The 16,080-nt window shown below is 47.9% G+C and overlaps 1 protein-coding gene across 1 annotated transcript; it reads left to right on the top strand.

Moving 5' to 3' along the window:
* The first annotated feature begins 5,081 nt into the window (after positions 1-5,081).
* On the top strand, positions 5,082-9,741 carry LOC8042778 (phosphate-regulating neutral endopeptidase PHEX-like). The gene is made up of 2 exons (XM_002415773.5): positions 5,082-5,287; positions 7,806-9,741. Exons 1-2 carry the CDS (start codon positions 5,082-5,084, stop codon positions 9,739-9,741), a joined length of 2,142 nt encoding a protein of 713 aa, XP_002415818.3.
* Positions 9,742-16,080: the final 6,339 nt, after the last annotated feature.

Below are 16,080 nucleotides of genomic sequence, written 5' to 3'. Positions count from 1 at the left end.
GGAGAGTTTTCGCGGGCCGCCCCACCGCCTCGGGCGCTCCGCTCGGGGCTCCCCGCCTCACGCACAAAGTTCTCCCGCTCAGATGTCGTAAACATTCCGGAAACTTGGAACATCGCGAGTAGCCGTTTTCTCGTCAATGTGAGAAGGTACAACCTTATTTGCATGAGACGATTCGGCACGCGAAGGTGCGCCGGCAGCCGCGCTAAGATTGACCACTTATGTAATCGGTAACCTGAATTGAAAGAACGTATTCGTAGCCACGACCGGTAGGACACCCCATGTCCTTCGGTATAAAGAGTGGTCTTTTAGGTTAATCAGTAGGTTTATACTAGTTAGCACAGATACCTCTGGTATCTGTGCTAAAATATGAATTTAACATGATTTTGAATTGAGCCGAAGCTGAGTTGTAGGACATGATTGTTGATTCAGTCAAATCCTCATATAACCCCCCCCCCCCCCCCCCCCCCCCAAGAAAAAAAAGATTTTCTTTTTTTTGCAAGTCGTGCATTTGTATTGACGACTGCGAGTGGTTTTGGTTTGCCAACGATTGATACGGTGGATGGTGTGTATTCTTTGAAATATGGTGACTTAATCTCCATGCTGCAGAGAAAGCAATTATGTCTAGTGTGTAGTACCTGACAACTCTTCAACGTTCATCAAGGTATAGTAATTATCTCGATGCACACCATTTTGCTTCAGTCGAAAAGTTTCATTTGTAGTTATACTTTTAGACAGTCTGAGGTTAGTCTGCCGGAGTTTTTGTGGGCAACATAGTTACACTCTGTAAATTATAAATTTTGCCAGTGCAGTATATACTGCTGGTCGGATCTTTACAGTGCCTCCCGCAGTAGTGATCACACGACCGCACGCTGATATACGATGCTCATCCAGATCGAAACGGGCAAGGATGGGAAAGTAACCCAAGATTTCTGGGTTCTGCAGCGCGAGATTTCGCACCACGTGCTCCGATCTACAGTACATTCACACACACTCTTTTGATTCAGATCTGACGAACAGAAGAAGAGAACGTCAAAGTAGCACGCGGTTCGAGCACAGAGCTGAAGAATTAGTTTTTTTATCGGCCGACAACATTCAGGTCACTGAGGTTACAAGGTTCGAGGCGACAACGTTCTGTACCACCGAAGCACCTCCCTTCCGATCCGCCCCCAAAAGGGGCATCACAAAGGTGCCGAATTCCACCCCGAGAACGCATCTGTAGGGTCGTGCCGTCCTGGGATCGTGGGACTCGATGAGTCCCTATAGCCGCCAGTTGCGCTCACAGCGGGCCGTCGACTCCAGGAAGCACCACTAAGTTCGTAAGCTTGACACTGATTCCTCTGTTAGGACCCGTACATATAATTCAAGGAACGACACACAGACCGTTTTAGTGCACGTACAAAATTTAAAAAAAAAGAGTCAGCTCTTTTGCATGCCCGGGGAAAGCACAAGGTAAAAAAACTTGTTAAAAGCCGACGACCGGACTCGAGATTCTGCAAGGCAGAAGGTCCTCCTCACGATGAGGGAGGAGGAAACAGGCAGTGGCGGACAGGGTAGAAGAGGGGAGAGAAGGAAGCGGGAGAAAAGTTGAAAGCGCGAACTGGTCGTCGGTTTTTAAGGCTAGTCAGTCGTGCAGCATTGTCACTAGTAGTCGAAAATTCAGGTACTAAATCAAACATTACGTTGTATGTGCTCAAGGACGCAATCGGTAGATATTTACGCAGTATTGTTACCGTACAGGAAAACAACTTTTATCATTTCGTCTCACTGTAGTTTGAAAAACAGAGCTAGACTACCGTTTGGAGAGGTGCTGTAGAAACACCGCACTTATTCATCATAATAGTAAAACCTAATACTAAAGCGCAAAAAAAAAATAAGTTGTATTAGTATGATGGACTTCCACTAGCCCGCTCGCACTTTTTACAGCGAAGCTGTTAAGGGCTAGTTTTCCCAGGATAGTGTCCCCCGCAAAGAAGTGAAGACACTGAACTCTGGACACCTACCGCCATCTATGAGCAGCAGCGGCAAGCCACGTATCTGGTTGCAACCTTCGCTCATAGATGGTGGCAGCCTTTCAACTCTGGCTTCCCGACTTGCGGCCGGCCATTACTTTCCATTGTACGGCTCCACTGGTCTTCCTTCTTCACCAGAGTGGAAAAGCTAAAAGCTTTTTACGTAATTTGTCTATATCACATGATCCTATTCATTTTTATTGGAATTGGGTTAAGCCTGCGGTGCGAAAGCGGGAGCGGGCAGGGGACAAGTTGTTCTTAATTTTTTACAAGAGCCCCGACTTCAAATCTGTACCTTTACATGTACATTTATCACAGATCAGTTAGTCCCAGTACAGGCGTACAATCTAAACTGCAATAATGCCTATACTTCGTTTCAGCTTCGGTCCGAGCGCGGCCGATGTTATGAGCCGAAGGGCCAATCAAACTGCGAAAGAGGCACAACGTCATGACATGCTCTCTACACTTGATAGGACCAGCCGGTATTTGCCGTCTCTCTGTGCGTGCTCCTCAACCGGCTAGTCTTATCAAGTGCAGAGAGCACGCCATGACGCTGCGCTTTTTGCGGTGTTTGATTGGCCCTTCGGCTCATAACATTGGCCGCACTCGGACCGAAGCTGAAACGAAGTATAGAACGGCTTGCCTCTCTCTCTCTTCCCGCTTCTCGTCAACTTCGTCTGTCGCCATTTTCGGTTTCCTGGGCCCTGTTTTGTCGGAGATTAGAAGTCGCTTCTTTTTTTAACTGCCTTCCACACCTTGTTTTCCATCCCTGGGTCATGATTAGAAATGCGCAATATTTCAGATCTCAAGCTTTTACTTCTTGCATGGTAGCATAGGTATTTTTCGGTAAATACCGAAGGTCAGCTACCCAACAGACTCCTAAGTGAATGATTTCACACTCTCTGGCTTCAACTACGGTAATTTTTAAAGTGTAAACGTCGAAAGCATCGTTCAGGTTCTCAGTACTAGCAAAGTCCTCGGTCGTGACAAAAAGCAAAACAAAAAAAAAAACAAAAAAACAGCGCGGTGAACGAAGTTTTGTTCGATGCGAAACGTCTGACGCTGAACGTACGCGCTAAGCGACAAAGCCACCACTTTGGCCAGTCATGTGACGTCACCGCAAGTCATAGATACACCTTCCCAGCACTTGTCGCCCAGACAAAATCTTTTAGCCTTTCCACTTTGGTGAAGAAGAAAGACCATCAAAGCTGTACAATGGTGGAAATGAAGCAATGGCCGGCCGCAAGTCGGCAAGCCAGAGTGGAGGCTCGAAAGGTGTCGCCATCTATGAGCAACGGCGGCAAGCCGACAACCGGCAAACGCAACACTCTGGACCACTGATCTCTATGACGATTGCTGGATCGCGCTTCCCCGCTTGTTCGCTGCAGCGCAAGTGAAGCCACCGGACTTCACTCGCTTGGGATACGATTTGCCGTTTTTGCTAGCCTTTGCTGCGGTTTTCCAGCGTGCTATAGAAACGTTTTCTACTCGTTCGTTGTCATTCGCCAAAAAAGTTTTTTTTTGAAGACTCTGTGTATTGTTGAGAATTGCCGTTGTGAACACGTGGAAAATTTTACGAAAGTGCAGTGTCGCAGGAAAAGGCACAACGCGTCGAAAGGAAGGGCTGGCGGCGTGTTCAAAGCTTCCTTGGCACGCCGAAGTGCCGTGTCTCTGTGCCTTCGCACGCTTGGATACCGACCAAGAACCGACGCCGTGTGTATGCGTTTAGCGAGTGCAATGTGCGTGAAGCTGTTCGTGCCTCTGGATCAGCGTCTTTTCCCCTCGCGGTTTAAGAACGAGCTTAATCCAGCGTCCACTAGCGACGGAAGATGGGGGAAAGGTACGTCTTTTTTTCGTCCTTAGACGATTTACACAATACCGTGCACAACAGCTCCTCATCACTGATTAGTGCTGGCTTATTATCAACCTACTTAATTGCACTTGACGTTTGAGCGCGGCTCGCCTAATTGTAATTGGTGAACAGATTGCACACGACCATATCGGCCGCGCTTCAAAGATTTTCATTCTCGCCGTCTTGTACTTTTGCTTTCGAAACCCCCCTGGCTCCGCAACGCTGCCCTATTCGCGCTCCCACGGAATCTATTAGAGTAGATTTGGGACATAGCCATGGTTAATAAGTACATAAGAACACGTACAGATCTCTCCCTTTTATTGATAGCAACTCACCGGAACAGCTGGACGATCCAGAACTCCGTGGCCGATATATATAAATGATCTAAAGGCATCTACGCGCGACACACGTTCAGAACTTTGGCGCGGCGTCAATTCTTGACCGGTACCCAAGCGTGCGAAGGCACAAAGATGCATCACTCGGCGTGCCGAGGAAGCTTTGATCACGCCGCGACACCGGCGACACGTTTTCGACCAGTTGTACCTTTTGATACGGCTTCACGCACATTGCACTCGCTAAACACATTCACAAGGCGTCGGTTCTTGGTCGGTATTCAAGCGCGCGAAGGCACAGAGACACGGCACTTCGGCGTGCCAAGGAAGCTTTGAACACGCCGCCAGCCCTTCCTTTCGACGCGTTGTGCCTTTTTCCTGCGACACTGCACTTTCGTAAAATTTTCCACGTGTTCACAACGGCAAGTCTCAACAATACACAGAGTCTCAAAAAACTTCCTCGGCGAATGACGACGAACGAGTAGAAAACGTGTCTACAGCACGCTGGAAAACCGCAGCAAAAGGCTAGCAAAACGGGAAACCGTATCCCAGCAGGGTTGCGTCCGGTGGCTTCACTTGCGGGATCGGCAAGCGCGATCCAGCAAGTGTCATTGAGATCAGTGCTCTGGACAGTTACCGCCATCTATGAGCGACGGCGGCAACCAGAGTTTTGTGTCGACATTTCTTTGCGGGGGGAACGATCCTCAGGAAACTACAGGAAACAAGCCCCATAACAACTCCGCTGTAAAAAAAAAAAAAAAAAAAAAAAAAGAATTGGGGCAAACACATAAATGGGGTTCTTCCGCTCCCTTAGTTCGTCTGCGGTGTACTGGCGTGGACGGCCACGTTTGGAATGGTTTACGCCTCGCGCTTCCAGAAACCACCAGGATGATGTCCGACGAGCTGAGTGTCATCAACGACGACGACAAAGGCGGCCGGCGCCTGATCAAGAACAAACTGTTCGTCACGGTCGGAGCCGTCGGGTCCTGCGTCGTGGTGCTCATGCTGCTCACCATCGTTACTATCGGCGCCAGAAAGGGCGCCAGCGACCAACCCTCCGGCAAGGCCGTACTCAACGTGGAGGGGACTTGTAGGTATGGCCTTCCTCACACTTAAAATTTCATTCTAGCAAACACACACACACACACCAGAAAGTGTGTGTTTTTGTTTAACACCCAGTTCGCCTTGATGTGGAACACATACATCGAGACAAGCTGACAAAACCACAAACAAAATGCAAGCTTAAACTGAAAAAAAAGATCGGGACATTAAGTGTAAAGGGTGAAAGCAGGCGGTGTTTAAGTTTGAAAAGGTTATGTAATTAAGGACACGAATTAAAAGAAACTATACGTAGATACGACTGGAATAAACCGTACGTATACAAAGATGCCTTTTACGTTCATTAGTATACTGTATAGTCAACATTTTGAAACAACCCGAGACTGAGGAACACGAAGGTTGACACCATGAGAAGAGAAAGAGAACGTTACAAACACAGCCTAAATTTTATTGCGGACAGGTCCCTTTATATAAAGGTTGAACAGGCCGAAACAAACCAGCTGGACGCCGACTCCAGTCGCCGACAGGATGACAATAGCGGCTCCAGGCCTGGCAGATCGCCTGGCAGAGGGCCACGAGAAGCGGCCGCCGAAATGAATAAGGTGGAGCGGCAGACAACGGATAAGAGGAGAACCACATGACTGGCGCCCCGCTGCGGCTAGACACCGAAGCACACTTCTCCCGAGCGAACAAGTGTGTTTCGGGTCCTCACCGCTGCAAAAGCTGCGCGCTGACGTCCAGGTTCCCCGAGAAATGGGTCTTCAAAGTTCTGTGCTACAAGATCCTTGCGCTCCAAATCTGCGACCGGGCATTCATGGCTCCGACGTCGAACTGCCAGGCTTCGCGATTATCAGGAGTATTCACTGGGCGCCATATTTGTAGGTGCTGTCTAGAGCGCATGCTCAGAACGAGCCCACATTAATAGGTTGCTAAGACTGGCACTCTTGATGGTGTGGAATGCACGTTGCAAAAGAACCGTGGAAGCTGGCCGTCAGCACGCGCTCAGCAGTCGTGCACACAACTATGGCCACCAGTGAATACTTCCGATAGGGAGTATTCACTGGCGGCCATAGCTGTGTGCGCGACTGCTGAGCACGTGCTGACGGCGAGTTTCCGCACTTCTTTTTTTTTTTTTTTTTCAGCGTGCATTTCACACCATCAAGATTGCCGGACTTAGCAGCCTATTAAGGTGACCTCGCTCTCAGCATGCGCTTTAAAGAGCACCCACAAATATCGCGTCCAGTGAATGCTCCCTATAGAGGAGGCTATGGCCACACTCTCAGATGGCCGGCCTCCAGCACGCGCTCGTTGCCTTCCGTAGTGCTTTGGCCACCTGTGAGCGCTGGAAGCTGAGAAGCGCGTGATCAAGCGCTCGAAGAAGACGCTGAAGTGTTCTCGAAGGTTGGAAGCTCGCACTGGAGGCGGGACAGCTGAAAGATCTCCCCGACATTCTTATTTTGTCAGTGACAGTACGCCAACTACAAGAAATGGTCTTCCTTTGCTGTATTACATGGTCCACCAGAGGTATATTTGGCGAGTTGTGAACAGCGCAGTAGTAAACAAGGATGTGAGTGTGCAGATTTATAAAAATGAAAGCCGTTTACAACTCCCTGTAACGTCGAATTAGAGCGCAGCTCTTGAGAAGGAGGAGGGAAAGGTACTGAAAGGGGAATCACGTGATCTCGGGGGGTCACGTGACCTTGACGATGACGATCCGATGATGTCATCAGTGACGTCACTGATTACGTCATCAGTAGTGATGACGATGCGGATGTTGATGACGTCATCAGTGATGTCACAGATGACGTCATCGGTACTGATGATGCCATCAGTGATGTCACTGATGACGTCATCAGTAATGATGACGATGCGGATGCCGATGACGTCACCAGGTTGCATGCAACCTGGAGTGCATGCAACAGGTTGCACACAACTCGTTGCGAGTCAGTTGCATGCAACAGGCTTCATGTAACCCAGGTTGCATGCAACCTGTTGCATGCAACTTCCGAAGGAACCCGGTCCTCCCGAAGGAACCCGAGGTCCTCCCGAGGTCCTACCAAAGAAACTCGAAGAAACCCGAGGAACCCGAGGTCCTCCCGAGGTCCTCCCGAAGGAACCCGAGGTCCTCCCAAGGAAATCCGAGGTCCTCCCGAGGTCCTCTCTTAGGCGCCCGTTTCCGGCTTGGGCGGCGTCGCCGTCGCCGCTCAAGCCGGAAACGGGCGCCTAAGAGCTGCGCTCTAAAAACAAAGTGAACCGAAGCTGAGCATATGATTTAGTGTAATAAGGCTAAGCGGGTGGAGCCTGCTGAACTGTGAAGGAAGGAGAAACAGAAAAGACAACCGATCGCTGGACACCAGCGATCGGTTGTCTTTTCATTGTTCAGCTGGTTCCACCCGCTATGTATAATAAGCTCAACTCATCTCGGTAGTAAGGCTAAGCGCTCATTACTGCGCCATTCAATAGTTGTTTTGTGCGGCGCAAGTTCGAAATTCGAACATAAGCCGGTTCTGACATAATTGTAAAATCCATGCCATATCGTACACATTTACGCAGGTCAATGACTTGTAACCGGCTGGGTTACAAGATCAATGTGTCCATGAGCCTCAAAGACTCCCCCTGCCAGAACTTTCATCGCTTCGTCTGTGATGGAAGGCAGACAAACACAACAGCGTCAACTGTCGCAAATGGAGCATCGAACGAAACAGGAGGTTTCGGAGCAAGCTGGGCTTTCCAGATGCTCAGCGAATCCTTCCACAGGGTCGAATCTAATCCTAAGATTCCCGTCCGGTCGCAGACCGACGCCCATAAGTTCCTTACGTTTTACCTGTCGTGCTACCACAGCATCGCTCCGGGATACAGAAATGTGAGAAGCCTGAAGCATTACCTGCGTTCTTTCAACTTCAGCTGGCCTGGAGCAAAGGTCGACGAGCTAAGCGCCTTTGATCTCCTCATTAGGATGGAGCTTGACTTTAATATTGGGGCGTTCTTCAGGTTTGGCATCTCGCTGAAGAGGCAGAACGCTTGGGATTTTACTCTGAAGCCTCCCAAAATCTCCAAGTTTCTCTTTTCGCCGACGAGGAAAGAGAACTATAGGAAGTACCTCGACAAGATGGTCAGAATGATGGGCGGTGGATTGAAGCACACCAGTACCGTGGAAATCATTGCCAAGATGGAGGAGGAGCTTTTTGAGCTCGCAGTGATGGACAAGAAACAAAGGTTGCCCCTCAAAAATCTGTCGTTTCTAACGCCCAACATCACGCCCGAAGTATGGATGCAGACGTTCAGCAAGTACTTCGTCTTGTCCAAGTTCCTGGACAACCATACCATGGTCATCACAAGCCCGGAGTACTTCCGACGACTGTTTAACTCGCTCTCGAAGAAGGAGGGGGCCCTGTACCTGGGCTGGAGGATCACCCGATTCGGTGGCTGCTTCACCAATGAGATCCGGAGCCTGGAGCACACGCTCCAGATGAACGTAGACTCGTGTAGTCACCCCGTCGCGGACGCTCGGACGTTCTGCAGAGAGTATTCATCCAAGTTGATGCTACCACAGTTGATCTCTTTCGCCACCGAGTCGCTCACCACGAAAAACGACGTGAGTGCTGTTGCGAACGTCGTAGACAGTATCAAGAAGCAACTCTTGAAGGGTCTTAACCTCAACCCCTGGTTAGACAACAACACAAAGGCAGTGGCGATTCAGAAGATCAACAGTACCCGTCTGGTGCTTCCAGAAATTGGTCGACGATCAGACAAAAACGCGACTGCCGTCGAGTTTCCAGATCTGGGAGCCGACTTTCTCGAGAACTGGATTCGTGTGGTGCCTCGAGCCGGCTTTCCTGCCAGGAAGTTTGAAATTGACGAGGCTGTACAGAAACTGTACAAGGACCACATCAAGTACGACGTGTATGCCAACGAGCTCCACGTTCCCATCGTAAGCAGTAGGCCACCCTACTACTCGCCCGACCTCCCGGTGTCCACAACTTACGCAGTCCTGGGTACAGTCGTCGCCCACGAGCTCTTGCACGCCCTAGATGCCCAAGGCCGCGACGTCGACGTCAAGGGCCAAGCGTTGCCTTGGTGGTCCGAGGACTTTACGGACATGTACAACAGCAAGTCTACATGCTACGTGAACCTGTACGAAAACCGAGGGAACTACACCAACAACACGATACAAGAAGACGTCATCGACAGTGCCGCCGTGCGGTACGCTTACTCAGCCTTCAAAGCGGCGCTGCCACTGGACAAGGTCGGCAACGTTCTCGGAGGACTGAAGGCTTTCAACCCGGATCAGACGTTCTTCATCGCGTACTGTCACAACTTCTGTGACAACGTGTCGGATCACCCGGAGTCTCATGGTGGATCGACAAAGTATTCGGAGGCCGAGAACCGCTGCAATATTCCCTTAATGAACATGGAAGAGTTCGCGCGCGCTTTCTCGTGCGTGCCGAATGATCCCATGAGTCCGGCGAAAAGGTGCTACCTCTGGTGAAGTGTTGATTGGAACGAAATGTGAAAACGGTGGGCTGGGCAAAACTGTGATCGTTGTCTGACAGAAGCTGTGATTTATAAATAAAGTTGTTGCTGGGTTACTACAAAAACAAACACAAAAAAAAAAATGAGTTTTTTTTTTTTTTTTTTTTAGAGGGGGGGGGGGGGGGTTATTCCGTTTTACTTTGTAGCTGCTTAGTGATCACTACCATATCTGCCATGCGAGCGGGCCTGTTTGCTGAGTATGATCGGGCAGGTTCCAAACCCAAAGAAAGAACTAAACTTGGAGGAGGATAAGCACAGTGGCATCAAAACAGAAAAAAGGAGGAGAGGAGGGGGGGGGGGGGGGCGATCGCGACATGAAAACATTATCACGAAAAAACATGCTGCCGCGAGGAACCTATGTGAGACCTACATACTGGAGCAGATTTATAAAGATTGACACATAAATCACATCAACAAAGGAAAAACGTACATAAATGTCTAAACACCTCCTCTTTTCTGTTTTCGTTTTAACGTGCTAATGAAAAGGACATCAGAACCCTATCTATCAATTCGGATATAAGACACGTTATCAAATTTGATTATGACGGCGTGTTTATGGGCATCAATTCTCACGCCTGACATGTAATAATTTAAGCGAAGACCTCATTTTCGCGAATCCCCCGCCACTCGAAAAAACATTTGGTCGTTCTAACGAGCCAGACAAAACATCAATATTTCGCGAAGAAGAATGACGTTTTGTTCAGCATCAGCTTAAATTTCCAAAAATGCACGACCATAAAAATTTTGTGAACGCTCTTATCAATAATCTCATAAAAATATAATAAGCGGACGCGTATCAAAGCGCACGCCTACCTATAAACTTCATTCCACGCTTCCACCGACACTATTTGCTGAAGTGTAGCGGGGTCGTATTTTCCCTTCATGATCTTGAAACTTTTTGACATAAAGGCCCGTTCACACTTGCGACAGTCACTGGAGCGACCAGCGACTAGCGACTGATTTTTTGGCCGCGGAGCGACCAAAACAGGTCGGTAGCGACCGATTTTGGGCAGTCGCTCCCTAACATATTTCTCAAGTCGCAAAACCGAGTTGCTGGACGGCGGTGCTAATCAGAGTCTCGTCGGAAGTGATGTCTGCGTTTGTTTACATCCGGCACTGCTACCCGCGGGAAATAGCGACGCGCGCAAGGCGGCGGTCACTGGCATGGAGTTCTCCGCGGAAGCTCTTATTAATGCTCTCAAAGACTATTTGTTTCCTTACAATAAGCGGCACCCCGACCACAAGGATCGGGGCAAAAAGCTGCAGGCCTAAAATGAGATCGGCGACATTTTCGGCATGGCGGGTACGTACAATATCACGGTTGAGGGAGCGCACATATAGCCGTCGTTTTACGTTTCGAAGCACCATTACGTTTTCTTGTTTTTTCCTACCGGCACCTCTGATCAGAAAAACCTTTCAACCGGCTCGAAAAGGTGTTGATTACTATCCCTTAAGTTGGCAGCGAGCCTGGCGACTCGTCGGTCGCTCAATAAAGTGTGAACACTGGTGGTCGCCAGTCGCTATCTCCAGCGACTGTCGCAAGTGTGAACGGGTCTTAACTGCTACAATCACGCTTTCACTTGCTAATGCAAGATAAAAAAAAAAAAAAATTGCAGAAGCTTCCACTTCACGTGAAGATGGAGGACCAGCAAAGCTATTATTTTTACGATGTCTAGGATGACGCCTAGAGGACCACGTCTAAGATGGCCTCAAGGACGACGCCTAGAGGACGACTTCTGGGACGACCTAGAGGACGATTTTAAGGAGGACTTCTAGGACGACCTCGAGGACGACGCCTAGAGATGATAACAAGAGATCAGGACCTCACTATCTAATAATGCCAAGGACGGTTGACTCACGCTGGTTGCCCCCCCCCCCCCCCCCTTTTTTTTATTTTTATTTATTCATACTTGCCACGACCAATGGGGAGCTTTCTGTTGACTCGTGAGGACGCATTCTTGCAGATCCTAACGCCATCCCAACTTCGCTATAAAAAAAAAAAAAAAAAAAAAATTGGCACCAATTTTTATTCTGAGGGGATTTTGGGCACCGAGAGCTCTGGCGACGGTGCTTGAAGTCATATAATGCAAGCAATGTATTGTTGCGAATTGGAGAGAGAAATCGGTGTCACGTGACGTATATTTTCCCGCTAAATTTAGAGGGGGAAACTGCATGGTTGTATAGCTCACGTGACGCCGATTTCCTCCAATAAATTTAGCGGGGAGACCGGATTGGTGTCTGGATCACAATACGTGAATTTTCTCGCTAAATTTAGCGGGTAACAAGTCTGAGTCACAAAACGTGATTTTTCCCGCGAAATTGAGAGGGTAGCTGAATTTGGGTATAGGTCGTGTGACGTCAAGTTTCCGCTAAATTTAGCAAAGAAACTGAATTGATGTTTTGGCCACAAGATGTGAATATTCCCGCTAAATTTAGCGGGGAAACCGAGTAGAAACTTGCAGCTTTTACTGGAAATATTGTACGAATGTCACTTACCCGTGCGTGACAACGACGTAGTTAATCTAATTAGTATTTTTAAGATTAGAAGGTCATAAAGCAACTCTCCTACAGCTCGTCTATTAAGTTACGACGACTGAAAAAACTCATGACAAACATTAGCGACTACACCCTTTCCACAATTATTTAACTGATTAGTCTTCTTTGTAAAACCAAAGAGATTCTCTGCAATCACAAATATTTTATTTGGAATATATTTTTGACGTCCATGCTTACCGCGCAACTAGAAAATATGTGAAATAATATTTACTACTAGCGCATTCAAGTTATAGTTTTCTGAAAAATAAAATAAATGTAACAGCACGATCTCGACCTCAGACCACAGGTTGAACGGTCACTTTTGTATTTAAAGCGTACGAAAATAAGTGACGGCTCGCTAATTGAGGAGTCATTTGTTTTGAATAAAAAATATTTTAATAGAGACACGCAACAAAAAATGTGACTGATTGACAATCTGTAACAAAGCAGTAAATGAACGTGACACAATATATAGTTCATCTATCGAGACTTCCTTTTTGCCTCCGTTTCGGGTTTTAGTATGTCGGTCTACGTCGTGATTCCTTCACACTTGATGTTTAAAACAACGCCAGCTTTTATGGGAAGACGGACAGCTGCTTTTTGGCCGGAGGAGAGTTGACATTCTGCCTAAGGCATCATATTTGTGCTTGCAGACAATGTTGAGAAGAATGGTTGTCGACACTTGCACAAATGTCCAACTCTTCGAACTCTGGCAGCGTAGCTAGTATCAGGTCTGACAATATTTCGTTGATTACGTAACCGCAAGAACTGAGCGATGTGCTGGGGCGACATAAGCTTGTTCACGACAACTTCAGCATGCATTACCCCACTGACGACCAGGTGCGTTGAAAGGTGCAGTTCCCCTCAATTTAAAGCATCTGTCAGATGATGAACCACTGCATGCATGGCGAGAAAGTGTCTTCTCCAAAACCAAATGTTCTCTGCAATACCTGAACTTGAGTTTTTTCACAGTCACAGAGGCGAAGTTCCCAGCTACACAGGTGAGAAAAGGAGTCTTGGACGACAGCGCTGCTAAATCATAGTCGATGGTGTCCAATGCAAAAGCCAGAGCACAAAGCAAAACACTCTCATATCATTTCATTTATTCGGCTCAGCAGAGTTGGGAGGAGAGCAGAAAGGCCGAAGGCCCATGCCAGTTGGTCTGCAAACACCCATGAAAAAAAAATCCAGCAAAAGGCAACACAATATTTGGACAAAAACAAGTTAAACGAAATATATAACAACATGGACAACAACAAGGTACTCGCGCAAAGGCTATGTGAGTGAATGGCGGAGATGGCTAGTCACTCTATGGCAAAAGTCCTTCACTTCATCACGTGCCGTAGGTGGGTACTAGGTGAAACTAGCTTGTACAGGGTGAATCTAACTAAGCTAGCTGGTATAGGGTAAAACTAACTCTGTGCAGGCGACTGGCATGCTACAACCAACAAAGTATCTCAAAACCCTCTGGAAGTGATAATTAGTGCAGAAAAAAAAGATAGCGGAGTTGTTTCTCATACTATTGTCGCTCAGGGCACACTGACTATTCGAAAGTGCAAGAGTGCAAGGATAAGGCAAAAATCTGCCACAACATACCATCGAAGAGCTCACAACTTGAACCTCTCCGTTGAATCTCGTGCTTGATCGTCGGCCTTTAAGCCTAGACGCAGCCGACGCTACGAGCTAATGGATCAATGAAGCAGCGTCAAAAGCGCAAGTCACGGGGCCTTTTTTTTCCTTCATATTTAGTTCAGCGATGATAGAACACGTACAAAAGCTCGGCAAACACCATGATGGTGCCCTTTTGACACTGTCCGATTGGTAGCAGCAGCTCGTAGCGTCGAATGCGTCTGGACTTAGGGTGAAACCACTGATCTCCACTAGAGGGGGCTGGATGGCGCATTGAGCAAACAGGTATGAAGCCACCGGAAGTGAGGGGCTTGTCCCGGAAGTGAGCGCTTGGCAGGCTTTGAAACCCTTCCGAGTAATGGTTCGAATAGCGTCGAGGGCGCTGGATTTTCGCTTGTTCCCTCAAGAGAGCCTGCTTGTTGCGCAGTAAGAGCGCATGCGAACCCGAGAAGTATCATGGGAAGCCATTCAATGTAAACATTTTGAGATTCTAGTTGATCAAGTTGTGAATATGTCCCAAGTTCAAATGCCTCATTCTCGAGATTTAATCCAAAACGGGAGTATTAAAACCCAATCAAAGACACAAAAAAGCATGGTCCAAAATATCGACTGAATGCACTAGGAAGCCCAGCGCACGCCCAACTTCCGGGACAATCATCGAACTTCCGGTGGCTTCACTTGCGCCAGGCTCGGAGAGCAGCTAAGCGCCGTCCAGCCCGCCAAGCGGGCAAACCGGGAACCAGCCGGTCCAGGTCGCTCCGCGCCCCTCCGCGTCTCTGGTGGCTTTCGCGAAGACGCGCGATGTCGGCGCGGTGGCGAACAATGTAATTCGACGGAGGTCCGAATATTTCTTAAGTTTGCCTGAGTGATCATTAGTGTGGTGAAGCCTCAGTAGATTGTTTTCTTCTATTACGTGTTTGAAAGCCCGTTTACTCCACAGCACACGGTCGCGTGCTTTCGATTTCTTGGATGGGGAGGAATTACGGAAAAACTTTTTAATTTCTTTTCTGTCTCCAATATCATTCAAATTGACGAATGTTTGGTAACTGATACTGGAGGGAACATCAATTTTGCAGTCAAGTGAATGGGAAGGTTCGATAGCTGCTTTTCTTGAGTTTGGTTGTGTTCGGTTAGCTTCAAGTTGAGCCACCCACGCCGGTCGGTGCGTTGGCTATTCATCTCGGCTGCTTTTCGCCGAAAAAGCCTCTGAACCACACTGAAGGAGTTGGACTGATTTCGCAATTACTTGATTCAGGAAAACTTGCTCGCTGCAGATGATGAATGAGGGAAATTATCTGTTTTCAAAAGGTGGGAGACAAGTCTCGCAACGTTAGATGCTGTCACGGCATTTTGACCTATCGCGCCTCCAATATTTATATTACGAGGACGTCGAAGCCAGCAGCAATATATGTTTACATTGGTCGAAGCAAAGTTCAATGCAGAGAGGTTCTGCGTGTATCTTCAATGAAGACTCTCTTCAGTTTGTCTCCGTGCTGCCGGCTATAGAACCATTTGGCTAAGTTTAAGTAGTATGTCTCCGTCTGTCAAATATACTTCTATTCAGCAGCTCACCTAATAGCTAGTCAACTAAGCTCATATTTCAACCCGAAGGATATACTAATATCGCTCTAGTGGGACCATGTACGTAATATAATACATAACCCGCTCGTCAAAACGACTTCCCGATTGCTACTAAAACCTGAATTGAAATACGAGTATCAGCTGTTTAGTGGGGCGCCGGCGGGTTAACATGGTCTTTGGCTCAAGAAGCGGTTGCTTAATTTTCGTAATTATCCTGCAGCCTGTGTTGTTGACCGAGCAGACGACTGGAGCTGTTTCGTAAACGCGGATACGCACAAAAGCTCGATTTCGCGGACAGATAAGTCGCATGGTCGAGGCATGCGAGTTAGCTGAAAAGTTACTCTCTGTGGAACAATTCTATAGTCATCGCCGCTTTCCTTAGATGATCCAAACTGATTAGTATATTACCGTCTATCCGGAGCCCATAGTTTCGGTTTTGAACGAAATCTCCGAAACGAAAGTTTGACACGAAAAGAACAAAAAAACACCAGCAAAACAAAACTATACTTTGCAAGTTTATCTGCACCGGCTACACTTAACCGTCTCAGTT

Source organism: Ixodes scapularis, unplaced genomic scaffold, assembly GCF_016920785.2.
Source record: "Ixodes scapularis isolate PalLabHiFi unplaced genomic scaffold, ASM1692078v2 PGA_scaffold13__105_contigs__length_92229423, whole genome shotgun sequence".
NCBI classification, from domain to species: domain Eukaryota; kingdom Metazoa; phylum Arthropoda; class Arachnida; order Ixodida; family Ixodidae; genus Ixodes; species Ixodes scapularis.
The sequence above is the reverse complement of the archived record's forward strand: the minus strand, read 5'-3'. Positions and strand labels throughout refer to the sequence as shown.

Excerpts from the sequence above, each read along its gene's own strand:
- LOC8042778 (XM_002415773.5), top strand. The coding sequence starts at position 5,082 with ATGATGTCCGACGAGCTGAGTGTCATCAACGACGACGACAAAGGCGGC. Across the intron at positions 5,288-7,805 it reads AACGTGGAGGGGACTTGTAG|GTCAATGACTTGTAACCGGC; the intron begins GTATGGCCTTCC and ends ACATTTACGCAG.